At 49.2% G+C, this 20,370-nt stretch overlaps 1 protein-coding gene and 1 pseudogene across 2 annotated transcripts; both read right to left on the reverse strand.

Annotated features, from left to right (window-relative positions):
• Positions 1–3,480: 3,480 nt before the first annotated feature.
• Positions 3,481–4,756, reverse strand: LOC125542592. Of its 2 annotated transcripts, none has more exons than XM_048705672.1 (2): positions 4,606–4,756; positions 3,481–4,504 (listed from the first exon to the last, which is right to left on the reverse strand). In XM_048705672.1, exon 2 carries the CDS (start codon positions 4,441–4,443, stop codon positions 3,799–3,801), a length of 645 nt encoding a protein of 214 aa, XP_048561629.1. In that variant the 5' UTR covers positions 4,444–4,504; positions 4,606–4,756; the 3' UTR covers positions 3,481–3,798. The 2 variants fall into 2 exon arrangements, with proteins under 2 accessions (XP_048561629.1, XP_048561630.1); XM_048705673.1 differs by having other exon boundaries at positions 3,481–4,500; positions 4,606–4,733.
• Positions 4,757–7,786: 3,030 nt separating this feature from the next.
• Positions 7,787–19,788, reverse strand: LOC125542593 (annotated as a pseudogene).
• Between the last annotated feature and the right edge of the window lie 582 nt (positions 19,789–20,370).

Genomic DNA, 20,370 nt, shown 5'->3' on the forward strand with positions numbered 1-20,370 from the left:
CTGCCACCAGGCATGCAACTGCAAGTGTCTCCCCCAATTGCAACTACAACTCAATGGGGGGTTTGCGCTGGAGGGCGATAGTTGCAAGTTTGACACTAGACTGGCAATTGCATGTCTACCACTAGGCTCGCAACTGCATGTCTTCAATGTGACTGTAACTCAATGGTGTTTTCTCGAGAGGGGTGGGTAGTTGCATGTCTGTCAATACGCATGCAACTATAAGTGTCACCCCGACTGCAATTGCATGCCTTCAATGCGACTGTAACTAAGTGGTGTTTTATCCGATAGGGTGGTAGTTGCATGTTTGCCACTAGGCACACAACTTTAAGTGTCACCCTCAACTGCAACTACAAATCAATGATGTTTTCTCCGAGACGGCGGTAATTGCAATTCTGACACTAGGCATGCAACTGGAAGTGTCGCCCCTAGCTGCAACTTCATGTCTTCAACGTGAACGCAACTCTGTATATTCTGTGGAAGGAGGAAAGGTGGGCAGTTGCATGTCTGCCACTAGGGATGCAACTGCAAGTGTCGTCGTGATTGCAACTCTGTGGTGTTTTTGTCGAGAGGGTCGGTTGCATGTCTGCCACTAGACATGCAGCTGCAAGTGTCACCCATGAGTGCAGCTGCATGTGTTTAACTTGACTACAACTTTGTGGTGTTTTTATTGGAGATGGATAGTTGCATGGTTGTCACTAGGCATGCAATTGCAATTGTCGACCCCAACTGGAACTCCGTGGTATTCCATCGGGGGAGGGGGCTGGGCAGTTGCATGTCTTCCACTAGGCATGCAACTACAACTATCGTCCCTAACTGTAGTTGGATGAATCAACACGACTACAACTTTGTGATGTTTTTGTTGGAGAGGGATAGTTGCATGGTTATCTCTAGGCATGCAACTACAATTTTTTACCCCGGCTGCAACTCTATGGTGTTCCATCGGGGGAAGGGGCAGTTGCATGTCTTCCACTAGGCATGTAACTGCAAGCACTACTAGGGAAAAGCCTATACACAGAATCTTACTAGCAGCGCGCTTTAAAATCAGGCGTTGCTGCTAAGTAGCAGTAGCGCGGGTTTTTAAACCTCGCTGCTACTAAGTTGATAGCAGTAGCGCTGGTTTTTAACCCTCGCTACTACTAAGCGGTCTCTACCGTGCCCCCCGGGACATGCCATAGTAGTAGCGCGGGTTTTTAACCCTCGCTACTACAAAGTTGATAGCAGTAGCGCTGGTTTTTACCCCTCGCTACTACTAAGCGGTCTCTACCGTGCCCCTGGGCCATGCCATAGTAGTAGCGAGGGTTATAAACCCGTGCTACTACTAAGTTTTTACCCCTTGCTACTACTAAGAGGTCTCAACCGTGCCCCTCCGGGACATGCCATAGTAGTAGCGAGGGGTAAAATCCCTCGCTACTACTAAAGGTCCCATTTTGAAACTCTACCCCCCCTCCCCCCGTGGATCGCCTTTTCGGTTTTGTAAAAACTTCAAAAATTAAAATCCTTCGAGACGTAGTTATGTTACTACATCTACTAGTTAGGAAAATTTAAAAACTTAAATTTGGACATGTTTTGCAAAAAAGTGTAGGGAAAATGTAAAACGGCTATAACTTTTGCATACGATGTTAGAAAAAAAACGTATAATATATCAAAATGTTTCAAAAATTAAAATCCTTCGAGATGTAGTTATGTTCTTACATCTACTAGTTAGGAAAATTTAAAAACTTAAATTTGGACATGTTTTGCAAAAAGTGTAGGGAAAATGTAAAACGGCTATAACTTTTGCATACGATGTCAGAAAAAACGTATAATATATCAAAATATTCAGCACGAAAATCCGCATACGATGGAGACCACCTACGGCCTGTTTGCAAATTTTTAGAATCCTCAAATTCTAAAAGGAAAAAAAGTTATGCTCAAATTTCAGTTTTTTTATTTTGGTCAAATCTGGTCAAACTGTGGTCAAACTACTTATTCAAGACGTATTAGTGTTACTAAATAATTATTCAAGAATATTAGTGTTACTAAATAATTATTTCAGTTTTTTGGAATTTTGGTCAAATCTGGTCAAACTGTGGTCAAACTTTGGTCAAAATGTGGTCAAACTCCTTATTCAAGAAATATTAGGGTTACTAAATAATTATTGTGGTTTAGAACAATAGTTTTAAACTCAAACAGCGAAATGTGTGACTTCATGCTCAAGCTAAACTCCCGAGGGTTAATAGGATTGACATCTTACTATTGTCAGGAAAACAACAAGTGCAGACTTGGAATCGAGGGAGAATAGAACCCGGAAGTTAAGCGTGCTCAGGCTGGAGTAGTAAGAGGATGGGTTACTGTCCGGGAAGTTAGATGATTTGGAATGATGAGGGATGATTAGAGATTAAATTGAGCAGCGATGAGGGTGATTAGAGATTAGAGGTTAAAATAATTCAGAAATTTGAAAATTCGGGCAAAAAGTTCGAAAAAAAATTCCGCGGGTTAGTAGTAGCGCGGGTTTTTACCCACGCTACTACTAACGGATGTAGTAGTAGCGCGGGTGCGCCCGCGCTACTGCTATACGTTAGCTGTAGCGCCTTATTAGTAGCGCCGGCCCCCGCGCTGCTAATAGGCCCAAAACCCGCGTTGCTGCTAGGCTTTTCCCTAGTAGTGAAGTGTCGTCCCTAACTGCAGCTGCATGTCACGACTACAACTTTGTGGTGTTTTGTCGAGGAGGAACATATGCATGTGTGTCACTAGGCATGCAACTGCGTGGCCCTGAGGGGGGGTGCCCAACAGAGGCGTTTTCACTTTTTTTTTCTTCCTTTTTGTGTTATGGTTTCTATGAAGAAACATCCTAAGACAAGAACTGCATTATATTGGTTATTATTGACTTTCTCACATTTTTCTAGTGTCTGTTTTTTTGTGTGTGTTGGATTTCTGTTTTATTTATTTTTTTCCAAATAGTCTTGTTTTGGATCTATTTTAAATAATGACATCCAGTTGCACAGATGTCGTTTGCATGTGACTTACTTTTTCTCCTTTCATAATAATATCGTTGTCCGATTGTACACTAGTCAGTTGCACACAATTGCATATCCGTCGGCTACACACAACTAAATTGTCTTATATTTTCATTTTTTGTGTTACACTAAAAATCCTTTTGCATTTAAAGATATCGATTTTTGAAAGAAATGATGAAAGGAAGGCATAATAACTCATGGCCGTATTGCACGATCTCATACACAAGCATGTTCAGAATGCTCCCGGTGGATTAAAAAAAATATCGTTGGAGCAATTTGCTTTGCCTCACACGAGAATGACCTACCAGACCAGGCATCCAAAGCAACACTTATGCCCCTGATCGTGATGCTTGTGATTTTCCTACGAGATTAGGTTACGTGAATATTTGAACAGGGACCGTGTCTACAACATGCATGGTGGGATATACGAAGCCGGCGGCAATGATTAGGCTCAGCCCAGACAAATAATTAAAGAAGGCCAGCCTAAAAAGACAGAAAAGAAATGAGATCGGCCCACACGGAAAATACAACCGAGCGACACACAAACAGGCCGAAACTAACATGGCTGACGTCAGTCGACTGAGACTTCGTTAAGTCTCATTCGACTGAGTCTTAGACACTCCCTTACGTAAAAGCTGATTTGGCCTAATTTGGTTGGAGGAGAAAGAAGGCCCAGGCCCACCCAATGAAAATTAGGCGGAAAGAAACGTCAGTTTAAGTAAGAAGCTTCGTAGGTGTAGCATTTTTGCAGTACAAAACATAGAAATCGAGCGAGCGAGATGTTTTGATCACTCTTGCTGCTTTACGAGGTCGACCAAGTGACGTCCACCCTGACCTTGCCGTCGGCGCCGGCGATCTCCGCGGTGTCGGTCCCGGCGAGGCGCGGAGCGAAGACCACGGAGCCGCGCGCGATTTCCTGGTCGGGGTTCTGCCACGACGCGCTGGCGTCCAGCAGCTCGGCGGAGACTTGAAGCTCCGAGTCCGAGCACAGCGGCGCGGAGACGAGCGCCGCCGTCCGCAGCGGTACGGCCGCGTCTCTGGGCACGCGGGCCAGCTCGCCTTTCGCCCTGTGGAACAGGCTGCGCTCCTCCACCCAGCGGTCGTCCGAAGCCGCTCTGGTTTTCGCGGTCACGGAGCCGTAGACGTGGACGACGGGAGCCGAGCCGCCGTCGCAGTCGTCGACGTCATGTTCACGCGTCGTGTCCACCACCACGACCTCCACGGCGGCGGTCACCACGGCGCCACACGGGCGCGCGTTACAGGCTGAGGGTGGAGTCGTCGTTCTCCTCCGCGTACTGACTAGCGCCCATGAGGTCGACGTCGGCAATGGCCAAGCGGTCGGCGCCTCAGATGGCCGGAGGTGCTGGGTTGCAGGCGAGGTCAGCCATGCTGCCCCCAGGCGGGCGCACCGTCTGAACGCGGTAGTCCAGCGGCAAGCCCAAGCCATCGTACGTCGGGTTGCCTTGCCGGCCGGGGTCTTCAACTTGGCCGTGGACGATGCAGCCTAGCTAGGATGAGAAGAGACAAAGTCGATGCATCCACTGATAGGTAGACACACAGAAAAATCTAGTGCGTGTATGTAGAGCACAAACTGACAGGGAAAACTTACTCTAGAGCTTCGTATGTGAGCCGCGGGCGACCGGCGACGGAATCGGCCCGGTCGAGATACCCTCCTCCCTCCCTATACATACAGGTCTGCACCGTCCCGTCACTCTCAAGCTTTCGTCTCTTTTATCTTGAATAAATAGTAAAGAAAATGCAGTGTGGAGTGTGGACGAGGATGACTCCGGGCGCTGAACTTTGTGGCTGTGGCTACATGGAAAAACATTTCTGTTTTGTGATGGAAGAAGACAGAGGTGCTTTAAGATCTGAGCTGACATGTGGCGTCTTCTATGATGTGTCTAACTTATGAGAGAAATACATCAGGTCTTCTAGGGGGGAAAATCTGTTAACAGAGCATCTCCAGCCGCGCTCCCAACAGGCCCTCTCTAGATGTTTTTGCCGCGCCGGCGCCGAAAAAACGGCCCAGTCGCGTCCCCAGAAGCCCGTATTTCGTCGGCTCGGGCTAAAACTGGTGCCGGCGGACCCAGGCCGAACCCGGCGTCCTGGGGGGCGCCTGGGGAGCCGGCACAAGCAAAAAAGGCGTGTGGGTCCGCCCTGTCGGCGAGTCGAGCGCCTCTTCCCGCCCTTTCTTGCCGCTTTTCCCCCACTTCCTTCCCCCCCGCTCGCCTTCCTCCCGCCATTCTCTTCCTTCCTCCCGCCAAACTCCCTCCCGCTCGCCTTCCAGTCGGCCGCCATGCCACGGAAGAAGTACGTCGTCCCACGCGCGGCGGCAACCGCGACCGGCATCGTGGCCCAGCCGAAGCAGAGGAAGCCGAGGGCGCCGCCGTCCAAGCCACCGGGTATGCCAAATGCCGAGTGGAGGGCGGAAGTTCAGCGGCGCGAGGCTGTCACCGCCGACCGGCGGAACAGGGCCATCGCCAAGAAGGCCCGCGACAACGCGGCACGCGCGGCTGCGGCTGCCTCATCGGCGGACCAGGCGGGGATGATGAATCCACCCGGTAGCCACGCCCAGTACGCGCCCTGGGGACATCAAGGCGTCGGTTCTCCGCAGCCATGGGGATCGCCCTCGCCGGGCTACGCCGATGGCGACGCGCACGGTGGGTTCAACCCAAACGTGACTTTCCCCCATGGACACCCGGCCCAGCGCACACCCTGGCTCGCCTTCGCCAGCGTGCAGTACCCTCCATACAACTACTCGCCGCCCGCCTGCGCGTCCTCACCGACGCCCCCTTTCCGCCATGGCCCGCTGCCCTTCTCGCACCTTGGCGACACCGACGAGACCGAAGCCGACATGGACGACATAATCGCGGCAGGTTCGACCGCGGCCGCCGCGTCTCCCGGGTTCGTCACCCAGGACGAGACGGTGGATCTCAGCGGCGGCATGGACGGCGAGCTCGACTACGTCTACGGCGAGGACGAGCAGGAGGCGCAGGAGCTGGAGGAGGACGAGGAGGAGGAGGAGGAGGAGCCGGCGCCTGTTCCGACGAAGGGGCTCAAGAAGAAGAAGCGGGCGACCAGGCCAGGCAAGCCGCGCATCAAGTGGGCGTCCAAGGAGGAGGAATGCCTCGCCGAAGCATGGAAAGTCGTCTGCCTCGACCCGACCACCGGCACGAACCAGAGCTTCGAGACGTACTGGGACCACATCAAGGCCGAGTTCGACGAGCGGAAGCTCGTCGACCCCTACTTCAAAGACGTCTACATGCAGCGCGGCTCCAAGGTGATGGCGAACCATTGGGGGCGTATCCAGGGGTCATGCAACAAATGGCATGGGGTCGTCGAGGAGGTCGCGGCTCGCCCGGAGAGCGGCGCCAGCGTTGAGGATCAGGTATGCCACGTCGTTCTCCCGCCTCTCTTCATCGTCTACGCCCGCCAACTGTTTGTTCCTCCACGCAATTGCTGCGCATGTTCGCCCTGTATCGGCGTGACAACCGCGACAACGAATTCAAGTACCTCCACGTCTATAAGCACATTGACAAGTGCGAGAAGTGGGCGGAAGTCCGGTGCACCCTCGACAAGGCCAAGGAGACATACAAGCCGGACACGCCGACTCCGGACGCGTCAGAGGGGCGGCCGGACGGCAACAAAGGGGCCAAGAAGGGGAAACACGCCGACTCGGCTACCGCGCGAGTGCAGGAGTCCATCGAGCATTGCCTCGCCGATGCGCAGGCCCGGGCCGTCCTGCGTGAAGAGAAAACCGAGGCGCGGTGGTCGTCGTCGTTGACGAACAACGCCATCAAGCTCGACCTGCTGCGGACCAACGTCGTCGCGAAGAAGAGGAACACCGACCTGGCTTTTCTGATGGGCGGGGTTGACATGCTCTAGAGCAACGACGAGAAGCTCAAGGCGTGGTACATAGTGGAGCGCGGCCTCATCCTCAACCACCTGCCAACTCCCGCGCCCACGCCCACGCCGACGCCAAGCCCGAGTGATGATGCCTCCCCGACGTCGCCCAGCAGCACCGAAGTCGCGCCGACACCGCCCAGCACCGAAGCAGCTCCGACACCGCCGAGTCCGCGCATGCCGACTCCGCCGACGCCTGAAGCCAACCCCGCCGAGTGATTCGTTGCGCACGCGAACTTGCGGCGCTCTGTTTTTTGTACGCCAGACTTGTGATCGCCGAACTGTGACTTGTGATCGCCGGATTTGTGGCGTCTTTTGTGATGAGCGGGAACGACCAAGTTTAAATTTTCCGCATCTTGGGGCCGGCGCCTGGGGGTGTGACTGGGAGTTAGGTCGCCCCCAGAGGCCGAGCTAGCGCCCTAGGGGGCCGAACGGCTGGAGATGCTCTAACTTGATGAGTAGTATAAGCAAGAACAAGGTTATGATATATGACAACAGGAAGGATTTTATTAAGGATGCAAGTGGCAAATAAATGGCGTCTGCAATCTCGTTTAGTTAATTTTTGCTAGTTTGATAGTTTATTTTCCTCAAACAAACAAAAAACATTTTTGAACTACCATATTATAAGTGGACTTTAAACGGGACCCGGTTTACATCCCTAAATTTGATGGTTTGTTTGTCGGGTGGAGGCTCTTTGCTTATATTCCCTCTGTTCCTAGTGTCGTCGTTTTAGTTCAAATATGAACCAAGACCACAACACTTATTTTGGAATGGAGGGAGTAAGTCCGTCTTCTATGACACACTTTTGTATTTGTCAAATTGCCCTCCCAATTTTTTTTGGCTGAATTTCATATTTTTGTAGAAGAATGGGGCCTAGCTCCGGTTCCTTCAATGATAACACAAACTTTCAATAATTTTCATACCAAATTAGCTAAATCCTTACAACAGAAACAGAAACATCAAACTGATGGAGTTCTTTGCCTCGTAGTGGCAACTGCCAAAGCAGAGATCCGCACCTGCAGCAGGCACTAGAGAAACAAGACAGACACACATAATCAGCCAGTTGATTCTCCAACGCTAGCTCAGTCAGGATCATGCAGGCCATATGGCAACCTCGGAGTAGCCGTCCTCGGTGGCGCACGCCCTGAACATCCCCGTGGTGTTGTAGGGCATGGTGACCTCCCCGGCGGCCGACACGGCCACGAGCCCCACGGAGCCCCGGGGCACGCCGGCCACGACGCGCGCGGCGGCCTCCTCCAGCGAGAGGCCCCGGTGCTCCATCACCGCCACCACGTCGCGCGCCACGGTGTGCCTGATGATGTCCTCGCCCTTGCCCGTGGTGGACACGGCGCAGAGGGCGTTGGCGTAGGTGCCGGCGCCGATGACCGGGGTGTCGCCGATCCTGCCGGCCATCTTGTTCACCAGCCCGCCCGTGGAGGTCGCCGACGCCAGGCCGCCCGAGGCGTCGACGGCCACGCAGCCCACCGTGCCGGTCCGGCTGTTGTCGTCGTCGTTGGGAGCGCAGATTGGGTCGGTGTAGTTGTACTGGGTGTAGTCGATCTGAGAAGCAAGCAGCAGGAAGGTTGCGGGAATCAACAACTGGCTGACTGAACTAGTTAATGATCTTGCTGAACAAACACACATGATAGTTCAGATGTAATATGATTTTTTTTATTAGAAATGTGAAATGTAATCATTCTGATTTGGCCATCTCTGTGCAATGCAACAATGAATCAGGAGCTAGCAGCTCTATCCACTTCGTGATGAATGAATGTTCAGCATTCTGAATCTACAACATGTGTGACAGTTAAACGGTAGTGATTAACACATGATCAACTTGCCGACATCTATGGGCCTGACATATATGCCAGGTCACGTGCCAAGTGAGTCACTCGAGGCCTGAACATATATGCACAGGACATGGTACCTTTTGTTTGTTTCAAGTGGGGAAGGATATGCTATCAAAATGAACAAGAAAGCAGTGTGACAGACAGAGATAGTAGTATACATACCTGCACCCTGTTGGCCTCTTTGGCGTTTTTGAGCCTCTCAATGTTTTCCTCTGTGATGAAGTGGCTTTGATCTCTAGTCTCCACACCCTGAGAACACGCACACATGGTTTTCACTTTCAGTTTTAGAAGTATTCCGGAAGCAGCTAAAACCATCGAAATTCGACTTGATGATTTTTTTTTCTGTAAATTCGATTTGCATTTCAGCCTAAAGGCTGAAACATTTGCTGGAATTTAACGAAATATTTTAGAAATTATGAAAAATATTTGAATCCTTGTGCACTACCTAAATTCCTAAATAAATTTGGCCGAAAGGTAAATATTTTGGTGTCTACTGAAATTACTGAATTAAGTGATTTTATCGAAATCTAACTAAAAGTGAAAACCACACACAGGATGATTTAGATGAAGTCTCACAAATTCTTCTTGGGTGAACAACTAGTTTGGCTATGAAATGCTATTATTGCTAGTTAAAAATAGGATTATTACTCCATCGCAAAAAAATAGGATTATTACTACAGTAATAAAATAGCAGCTAGTATGTACCTGGTCCCTTGCGAAGGCCTCGGCCCCGTCGAAGGCTAGGTAGATGTGGGGCGTCTTGTCCATGACTCGCCTGGCGAGCGAGATGGGGTTGACGACGGTGGAGAGGCCCGAGACGGCGCCGCAGCGCATGTCGGTGCCGTCCATGACGGAGGCCTCCATCTCCACCGTGCCGTCGCTGGTGAGCACCGACCCCTTGCCGGCGTTGAAGTGCGGGCAGTCCTCCAGCTCCCTCACCTGCGCGCGCGCGTGCGTACGCGTGGCCCAAACATCGATCAAGCACTTGCGTCGACGCACCAGAAGATGTGCTAGAACAAGATGGAGAAGGGAAAGTGAGGAGACGGGATGCGTACGACGAGCTCGACGACGTCGAGGGCGGAGCGGCCGGCCCGGAGCGCGGCGGCGGCGAGGTCGAGGCAGCGGCGGAGCGTGGCGAGGCGGGGCTCCCTGCGCTCCGGCGGCAGCGTGCGCGGGATGTCCCCGGCGCCGCCGTGCAGCGCGATCGCCCACCCCATCGCTCGATCGATCGGTCAGCTGCTGCTACCAGTAGCCAGTAGCCAGTCGGATCGTCCAGCCAACTAACTGCTCCCTTGGTGGCGCCGTTGCTGTTAGGCCAGTGGTTGAGCGAGGCACACACGGGCGCACGTCATATATGCCGCAGCTAGCGCAGGTACGTCACGTGGTGGTCCGGCGTGATCAGTGCGCGACGCAACAAACCCATAGGCTGCCGGTGCCGGCTGCGTCAGCTGCAGCAGCGCTGGACGGTAGATTGGCGCTGCTTTGGCAATGGCGTCGTCAGTGATTCAGTGCCCGGACGTCTGCCGTCAGTCGTCACGCCGGGCGCATGGGTCGGACCGACGGGCGCCCGCCACCAAATGCAATCAGATCAAAGCCGCGTCACTAAATTCTTTATGAACGTGACTACAAGCGGTAACCATTTTTTTTATAAAATATTTCTTCTTACAAGTTGCAATTGGACTAAGCTGCAACCACCTTTTGTTTTAGGGGCCTGACATGACTTGACTCTCTACCATCCCACATATGCGGCAGGAGGCTCTACTCCCTCCGTTCCATAATGTGGTGCGTATAGATTTTTTCAAATCTCAAACCTCACAAATTTTGACCAGGTTTGTGCTTGTGCGGAAAAAATAATTACATCTAGAAGAATGTCAAACATATATTACTAGATTAATCATAAGGTGTAGTTCCATATTTTGCATAGTTGATACTGTAGATTTTTTTTTCTCGAATACGCATAGCATGCGTATCTTGTATTAAAGAAGAAAGGGGTACAAGGACCCTCCACCGGGGTTTTTACAACACACCAACACCACTGAGGGTGCTACGTAACACCCTCACCACCGTACCCTAGACTAGCTCTACGTCTCGTCCATAGCCCACATGTGAAGCTGCTCGAAGAAGGACCCCATGTCCGTCCTTATGAGGCCCGCCATCTTCCAAGTTCTACCCTCAGAAAGGTACCTACGAACTAGTCTAGTAAGTGAAGGGGAGTCCCCGTCGAAGACAATCCCATTGCGATGCTTCCATAGCTCCCAAAGAGCGAGAATGATGATAGCTCTCACATCCTTATCCGGCATTCCCTCAATAGCCTTGTTGAGCAGCCAGTCCGGCAGTGTGTCGTCCGGTGTAGGGGTCCATCCTGGCTTGCCCAACGCCGTGCAAATCTGGAACCAGAATCCTCTGGAGAAAGCACATTGCAGCATGATATGGTTCATTGTTTCCTCCTCTTGGTCGCAAAGTGGGCAAGTGTCCTGGTGCGGCATGCCCCTCCTGGCCAAACGATCGGAAGTCCAGCAGCGGTTGCGAATAGCAAGCCATAGGAAGAATCGGCATTGCAGGGGGGCACGGTTCTTCCATGTCAACGCGTCCGTCGGGGCTACCTCTCGACCCATGAACTTGGCCACGTACACTGAGCGGGCAGAATATCTCCCATTGCGCTCCCACGCCCAGGTGATCGTGTCCGGTACTCCCTCCCGGAGTTGCACCGCGTCCACACGAGTCCACAGCTCCATGAATTCCCTGATCGCCGGTCCGTCCATGTCAGGGCCAACCTAATGTGCCCGGGATCCGCTTGTTATCGCCTCACTGACATGGAGCCGCTTCCGAATGTGTTTAGGGATGCAGGGGTTGATGTTTGGGGCAATTTCCTCGATCCTAAGTCCATCAAGCCACCTGTCCTCCCAAAACAAAGCGTCACTGCCATCACCAATCGTCATGTGCATTGCCGCATTGCATAACTGTCTGGCTTCTTTCGGTATTGGCATTGTGAACTCGCTCCATGGCCTCGAGCTGTCGGTCCGAGCTAGCCACAGCCACCTGGCCTGCATGGTCGTGCTCATCCAATTTATATCCGGCATGCCTAGACCACCGACCCACTTAGGGGTACAGACCGCCGGCCATGCCACCGCACAGTTGCCCCCATTCGCTTCGGCTTTGCCACACAGAGGAATCCTCTTAGAATTTTGTTAATAGCCTTTATCGTCTTGGCCGAAAGCTCGAACGCCAACATAGCATGGATTGGCATCGCCGACAGGACAGACTTGACGAGGAGCAGCCGGCCGGTCTTCAGCAGAGCAGATGCACGCCATGTGGGCAGGCTTGCCGCGATGTGATCGACAAGTCCTTGGAGCTGCGTCGTGGATTGCCGGCGGATGGTCAACAGGAGGCCGAGGTACTTTATCGGGAACCGGCCAATGGAGCAACCAAGGATGTTCGTGACCATATCCATCTGTGCCTGCGAGCATCTGATCGGGAGGGCCGCACTTTTCGTCAGGTTGACGCGGAGCCCCGAGGCAGCAGCAAAAATATCTAGGATCAAAGAGCATGCCGGTAGGTCCATCCGATGTGGCTTGAGAAAGAGCATAACGTCATCCGCAAACATGGAGATTCTAGTCCGCATGCCTGATGGAGCTAAAGGCGTGAGCAGATGCATCTCTGAAGCTCGCTGAAAGAGACGGTGAAGCGGCTCCATGACCAATAGGAAGAGCATGGGCGAAATAGGGTTGCCTTGCCGTCGGCCACACTTTTGTAGATGGGCATACCCGGCACCCCATTTAGCATGATCCGTGTGGATGAAGTAGCAAGCAATCCACAAACCCACTGTATCCACCTTCGACCAAAGCCCATAGTATGCATAACCTCCAACAAGAACGGCCACTGAACCGAATCAAATGCTTTTGAGATGTCCAACTTGAGGAGCACCGCGGGGTCTCGCAGAGCATGGAGGCGTCGAGCAGTTCCTTGCACAAGCATGAAATTATCATGCAAATACCTTCCCTTGACAAAGGCACTTTGGTGCTTGCCCACCAAGAACGGGAGCTCATCCACTAGCCTGGTTGCCATTATATTGTCAAAGATCTTGATGACTCCGTGAACCATGCTAACCGGTCTAAAATCCCGCAGCTCATCCGCGCCATCGAACTTCGGCAGCAAAGAAACTAGGGCTTTGTTGATGGCAGGCATGCCCCGAGTGTCACCACGATAAAACACATCCAAAGCCCTCATCAAGTCCAACTTTATGATGCTCCAACAGCTAGCGAAGAACCTGTTGGTGAAGCCATCCGGACCCGGCGACTTGTCCGGTGACAAGGACTTAACCACTTTCTCCACCTCCTCCTCCATGAACGGCAGCTCCAGGTGAGATAGATCACGCGTAGGCAGCCCCAGGTCCTGAAGCCGTAGGGTTGCGCCTCGAGCCTCCACATGGCCCAACAAGTTCTCATAGTAGGAATCCACTTCAACAGCCATTCGATCATGGCCCGTGATCAGTTGCCCGTCCTTCCTTAGGGCGGTAATCATATTCTTCCGCTGTCTTTGCCTCGCGTGCCTGTAAAGAATTCAGTGCTGGCGTCGCCCTCTCTTAGGTGTAGAATCCTAGAGCGCTGTCGGGCGATGCCCCTCTCCAATGAGCAGAGGCCGAGAAGTTTCCTCTTGAGAGTTTTCCCTGAGCTGGAACTCCGCTGTCGAGAGCACTCTGTGGTCTGATGCACTGTCAAGTCTGTAGATGAGTTCCATTGCCATGGCAATGTGAAGCTTAATATTTCCAATCCAACGGTGGCTCCAACCTTGCAGCTTCCTAGCCGTGGCTCTAAGCTTTTTGTCGAGAACAACAAACGGGTTACCAGCAGAGGACACCGAGTGCCAAGCCGTGGCCACCGTGTCCATGAACCCCTCCGCACGCGGCCAAAAGGCTTCAAACTTGAAACGACGACCCACATAGAGATCAGCATGGAGGTCCAAGAGCATAGGGCAGTGGTCGGAGATCGAAGTACCAAGTGCTTTGAGAAAGCAATTCGGGTGTAAATCATCCCACTCATTGTTGTTGAACACATGATCAATTTTCTCCTTCGTGGCGTTTTCACGCTCATTAGACCAAGTGTACCTCCTGCCACTTAGGTATAGCTCCTTGAGCTCCAGCCACTTAGGTATAGCTCCTTGAGCTCCAACTGGTTCAAGGTGGTCCTAAAGCGGCCTAGCATCCGCCTGTTGATCAGGTCATTGCTCTTGTCTCTTTAAACTTGATCAAAGCTTGCAAAGTTTGATATAAATAGTTTTCTCTTTAAACTTGATCAAAGCTTGCAAAGTTTGATATACGCACATATCAGAGAGACCGTGAAAAACATATGCCCTTTTCCAGACACAGATGAAAGCGCTATCAACCCTCCCAGCAAAAGGACTTGCCCACAGCTTGCAAGTTTTTATCACTTATACTCCCTCCGTCTGGAAATACTCGTCATCAAAATGGATAGAAAGGGATGTATCTAGGCGTATTTTAGTTCTAAATACATCTCTTTTTATCCATTTTGATAACAAGTATTTTCGGACGGAGGGAGTATGTTCAAAGCCAAACTCCAAAGCTACAAGGCTCGCAATCTATCCTATGCAGCGATAATTGTCCTCTTTAAACTCTGTTTTTGCCTCTATCCCAGGAAAAGCACTGGCCAGTAATAAAGCATTTAGCAGGTCCATCAATTGGTTTCCCTCACAATTAAAACGATCACCGAACAATGCAAAACCTCAAATAAAGAAAAGATGATTTTGTTCGTATAGAAAATAAGTACATCAGTTTTCAATTTTTGTAACAATGTAACCGAGAGACGCCACACATATTACGAAAATCGATTGTACAGGTCCTGTGATCTCTCTCACATCAACATACAAACAAGGAACAAGCAGGCGGCAAAAACTCTGTCGTGCTGCTCTGTTTTTCCAAGGCCAGACACTTCCACAATGCTTTTACGAATGCCAGCTAGGGTAACAATAATTCTACAAAAGTCTGAGCCGTTGTTTCTAGCTGTGCACCTTGAAGCAACTCAATCGTGGGAACAGTTGGATCAGCTCGTCCCGGCTCCTCTTCTGTCGAACAAGGGTACTCGTCAATCAAACAATTCGTTTGCAGAAATGATACAGTAAAAAGTGATGGTAACTCGGACTAGAAAACCTATGAAATATTGAAGGATAGGGTTGTCTGCACAATAACTATCCTTTATTTACTTTTGAGTTTGATTTTTTTATTTCCCCCAGTCAGCTTACTCATCCTCTTAAAAGGAGTTTAATGTCTACGAGATGGGAGTGTTTGGCAACAGGATTATCTACAACTTCATATCATGGTCGTTAGTTATGCAAAGACCAAAATACCGTTGTTATTTTTTTTACCTCTTATACACGTTAGTGCCTGGATCACATGAACCAAATTAGCAGGTTCTCACATGAGCACATAATATTTCAGTGCCATGGAAGCGAACTGAATGGGCTTTACCCTAAACAAATCACATGAACAGCTTCAACGTGCTATTTGCCGCGAGCCATCTCCAATGAACTACAATTTCTACAAGCTAATTCAATTAGAACCGCGGTTTGGTACAAGGCACCACCAAGGAAGTAATCTGAGATAGCTAGAATCAATCCCTCCATGCCATGAATAATTATTATCAGTTAGAAGCACTGAATGCTCAGACGCAAATTGAAAAGCTTTGACCTGCAGACCAACTGATATCGCTGCGAGGCAATACTACTTGCCATACTAAGATTAGATGAACAGGGATTTCACAAACTCGCAACTCAATCATGAGATGGATAAGCCGCTCCCTAGACAACTCACAGTAGGAAAACCAGATCTAGACAAAAAAAATCAAGAACATGAGAATTCGCTGGATCGTCCATTGGCTCCTAGATCCACCACCACCTCATACCGCGGAGCTCACAGCAAACCCCAGAGTTCATCGGGTGGAGGTGAAGGCCAGCGAGGAGATCTGCAGGTCAGCGTAGTGTCTCCAAGCCTGTCGAGACTCGAGAGTGGAAGACAACAGTGGGGAGATCTGCAGGTCGATGCAACGATCTTCTAGGCGCCACCTCAGGATGAATCTGGTGGATGAGGCGGTTGCCGCTGAGGATGTGGAGGATGACAAAGACAGCAAGAAAGAAGTGGAGAAGGGTTGGGCAACGAGCTAGGCACCAAATGATCTTAGGGAGAAATGCTCGGTTGGTGTGGGGGGTTTTGTCTAGTGGCATTCGGTGGGTAATTTACTCTCAAGTTCAGGGGCGGACTTATAACTGGAGGTGCAGAAAAGAGGTGGAGCAACGTCTTTGCATCTTCACTGAAATGCACTACAGTCTAGAGGCCCGTTCAGCTTAACTCCACCAAAAATATGGAGTTTGGGTGTTTGGCATGACTTCACCTGCTCCCAGCACAGAATCTATCAAGTAGAGAGCTGTCCCAAACACACCCTAAGATTAACCATCAAGCCTATCGCCTAATGTCATTCAGACAGCACAAGGCATATGAGCTAATTAGAAACATGATGTAGAAAATGCAGAAAGAAACTAAATTCTAGTTCTTTTACTAAACTGTACGTTGCTTGGCAGGAATGGATACAGCCAGATAAGGTTTCTCTTATTTGTACGGTCATGGCTTGTGCCATAATCCAATTGGATAATTAACATTATTTTGAATTTAATGGTGTTATGGCAAGCAGAGCTTTGACTTGAAAGCAGAGGACTGGTTGAGGGAAATTACTTTAAATTAGAGCAATAGGTTTCAAGTCCTCACCTTAATACCGGTACAGCCATTTACATCCAGAGTCGTGAGGCTATTTGAACAGGATTTTGACAAAGCCTCGAGGCAGGCATCAGTTACTCCAAGTATTCCAAATAAACTACATACACAAAACAGAATGTGCATAAGCCACAACAAATGCACTATCTTTAGAACAAAATAACCACACATTACCTTAGTAGTTCAAGGGACCGACAACCTTGTGCGATAGCTACCACCCCAACATCAGTAACACGTACGCACCTGTGAGTAGTGATTCCAGAGATAAAACACAGCAACTTCAATTCTTAATTTATTTAGAGAAAGTAAAGTTTGCTCCTGTATTACCAAGATAAATTGAGATATGTCAAACTTCCGCATCTTGATATACTGCTAAGACCGTCGTCAGTTAGGTTCTGGGAACCCTGAATTAGTGAACAAAATAGTTTGATAGTTCAAAATTCGAAGTAGATTTAATAAATAGTTACCTGGGCCCCACATAAGTCTAGAAATGTGAGGTTGGCTAAATATCCAATTTTTGTATAAGCCTTGTCAGTAAAACTGCATGATGTGAAGTAGATTGTTAGATGCTCAAGTTCACTGCAACACAGAATTATCTATCTCAGATATTTTTAATATTACCTTGAAAGGGCATACATGTTCAAGCTTTCAAGAGCAGAGCATTTCTCAAGAACTTTTTGCAATGCATCATCAGTCAACTTAATGCACCTATAAATTCAACACACAGGATATTTAGGTGTGCAAATTGTGTTTCCTGCCCAAGCTCGCCAAGGTTGTAGTAGATGAATGTTCAGAATGAAATGAAAGATGTGGTACTGGCATCTAATCGTTGCTGAAACTACTTCAGTTTTTGAAAACGGAAATCGGGGGCCAATCCCATTACTCAAAAAAAAAATCTAATCGTACCTGGTTATGTCCAACTTCTGTAGTCCTTGATAATTATCGGCAACTAGCTGTATTCCTCTATCTGAGATATTCTGTGTACATGTAATATATATCCAATCAGTGGGATAAAAAGCCACGAGAAAGTAGAGGTGGACATGTAAGATGCAATCTACTAATGCTTCATTATCACCCTGTTATGCTCAGCCCAACACTCCCAGTCAAGATGGGTGATAGATATCGTTCGCATCTTTTGTTACAAGCTAAATTATGTTCCTTGACTCCAAAACCCTTAGTTAGACCACCTGCTACTTGATTCCCTGATATTACATGATTTAATTGAATTATACCATCATATAACTTCTCCTTAATAAATAAAGGATCTATCTCCACATACTTGGTTCTGTCGTGTTGGATCGGGTTACTGGTTATGCTTATAGCTGATTTATTATTACACCACACCTTAAAAGGACCTTTTCCCAGCACCTTCATTCTGATAGAGGATTTCTACCCATAATATTTCACCAAGTCCTAGTGACATAGCTCTATACTCTGCTTTGGCCATTGATTTGGACACAACTAATTGCTGTTTGATTCACCATGACACCATGTTTCCCTCCACCAATGCACAATAGCCTAAAGCTGATCTTCTGTCATCAAGACAACTCGCCCAATCGGCATCGCAATAACCATCCATATTAAGATGGCCATTCTTCTTAAACCCCTTCCCAGGACTGCATTTTACATACCGCAAAATAGGCTATACTGCATCCATATGTTCACTCCTAGGATCAAGCATGTATCTGCCTACCACAATTGCGGCATAGGCAATGCCAGGTCTTATATGCCTTAAGTATAGGAGGCCCCCAACAAATCTGGAATCTCTTAGTACATTCTAAGAGATTTGCAGATTCCAAGGTCGATTCTATAGTTCCAACAAGTAAGCATGAAACAGGAATGTAATAAATATATCCTCCTGATTCGAGTAAAAGATTAATGTTGCAGATTCCAAAAGAAAATAATAAAGAGAGCACCACCTATCTATAATATTTTGTATTGATTGCATAAATTTAGAATTAACTGCTTAGATTGGCACAACCATAGACAGCCTCATCGTTAGATAAACTGGAAACACTGTCAGCTGAAAAAACATGGTAGAGTAACAATACCTTACAGCCACTCAGATTCAAGTCGATTATCTGCTTGCAGTTCTTCACAATATGTTCAATGCTTGCGTCTGTCAATCTGACCACCCACCCAAAGTCCCATGATTAGAAGTGCAAGTTATGTAAAGTAAAAGGAAACCTACAGCAAGCGATGTACCCAACAATCCAATAGATCGACAGGGCCTGAAGATTAGGACAAAGACTGGTAGCAGCTCCAATCCCTTTATCTGAGATCTTCTGACATGCATTTAGGTTCAGGAGCTCCAACTCTTCTAGTAAGATAGCACCCTGTAAATAATCGCATGTCAAACCAGCTGCAGCTTCTAGTCATAGATAGTACTAGAAATTATGTAATAAAAGGTACAAAGCAGAGAAAATTCCACCGTTTCTTTCAGATGGAGAAAATGCCGGTCCTCGATATCTTGAGCGAATTCAAGGTTCACGACTTTGAGATGACGGTACCTTGCCTACACAAGAACGGAACAGCAGCCCATGTCACAAAATTGCTAGTCAGATCAGACAGGAATGAAATTTGGAATTGTAACAGTGTACTACTACAGTATGTACGGCAAGAGTTGGTCGATGTTATACTCGGTAAATATACAAGGAATGACCATAGAAATAGAATAAAATGTTGTCTGGAAGACTTGGGGAATGGGATTGTGATGATGATGATGATAACCAGTGAAAGCGCGGAAATGAGCCGCTCGCCAGCTTTCTTCGTCTCGTGCAGGTCGAGTACCTGAGAAGTATATCAATTTGGTAATGGTGAGAGAGACGTTTGTGCATCGTAGGCTAGAGAAGTTATACTGAATCGAGAAATCATGCGTCAAGCATCAAATAAACTTCTTTTCCGCCCAAATCGGGAGCGCGCAGCGAAGGGGAGATTGCTATCCCTGCGAGAGAAAGCGAGGCAGAAGGAGATGGCCGAGGCGGCTGGATGGATGTGGTACGATACGCACCTCCCAGAGCTTGGGGTTGGCGGCGAGGGCGCGGTGGCACCAGGGGCTGACGGAGAGCAGGGCGCAGGCGTCGCGCTGGGGGAGGCGCGGGCTCACCAGCTCCATCACCCGGGGGACGGTCTCCCGGCACCACGCCTCGTCGGCCGCCGCCGCCGCCGCCGCCATCGCCGAGGTTCGCTGAGGCTGCGGGGAGGGGAGGGGAGGGCGTGATTTTTTTTATTTCTTTATTAGAAGACTGGGCAAGCAAATTTCTCCTTGCCCGGAACGTGAGGCACGAGAGGCCCACAAAGGGTTTATACGTCCACACTCGGGCCTTCGGGAGCCGAGTCATTTGAGTCTTGGGATGGGCTGCGAGCTTGTCACTTCACGCGCTCTCAACGGTCATCATGTGTCACGCTCTAAACGCTTCATTTAGATTATGTTTCCAGTTTTATTTTTCTGTATGCATTTTTGGTTTTTAGATGATTTTTTTGTTTTTTCAGCTTCTAGATTTTCCTCTGGTTTTTTCCTTAGCTTTTGAGTCGAAAAAATTGTGTGAAAAACCGCGGTTTCTTTTTTCCTTTCGTGAGAGACACGGCCGTGCCTGTCAAAAAGGAAAAAAGAATGTATTTTTTCCTTCCGCGACAGGTACGGCTGTGCCTTTCAAAAAGAGAAAAATGTATTTTTTTTCCTTTTCCGAGAAGCACAATTTTACTTCTCGTGGAGGCATGAATTTGCTTCCGCGAGAGGTACGTTCATGCTCTCAAAAAGAGAAAAAAAACACACGTTTTATTCCTTCCGCGAGAGGCACGTATTTACTTCTCATGGAAGACTCGGATTTGCTTCCGTCAGAGG

Source organism: Triticum urartu, chromosome 3 (genome assembly GCF_003073215.2).
Source record: "Triticum urartu cultivar G1812 chromosome 3, Tu2.1, whole genome shotgun sequence".
Taxonomy (NCBI): domain Eukaryota; kingdom Viridiplantae; phylum Streptophyta; class Magnoliopsida; order Poales; family Poaceae; genus Triticum; species Triticum urartu.

Coding starts and splice junctions, on each gene's coding strand:
- LOC125542592 (XM_048705672.1), bottom strand. CDS start 4,443: ATGGCTTGGGCTTGCCGCTGGACTACCGCGTTCAGACGGTGCGCCCGC.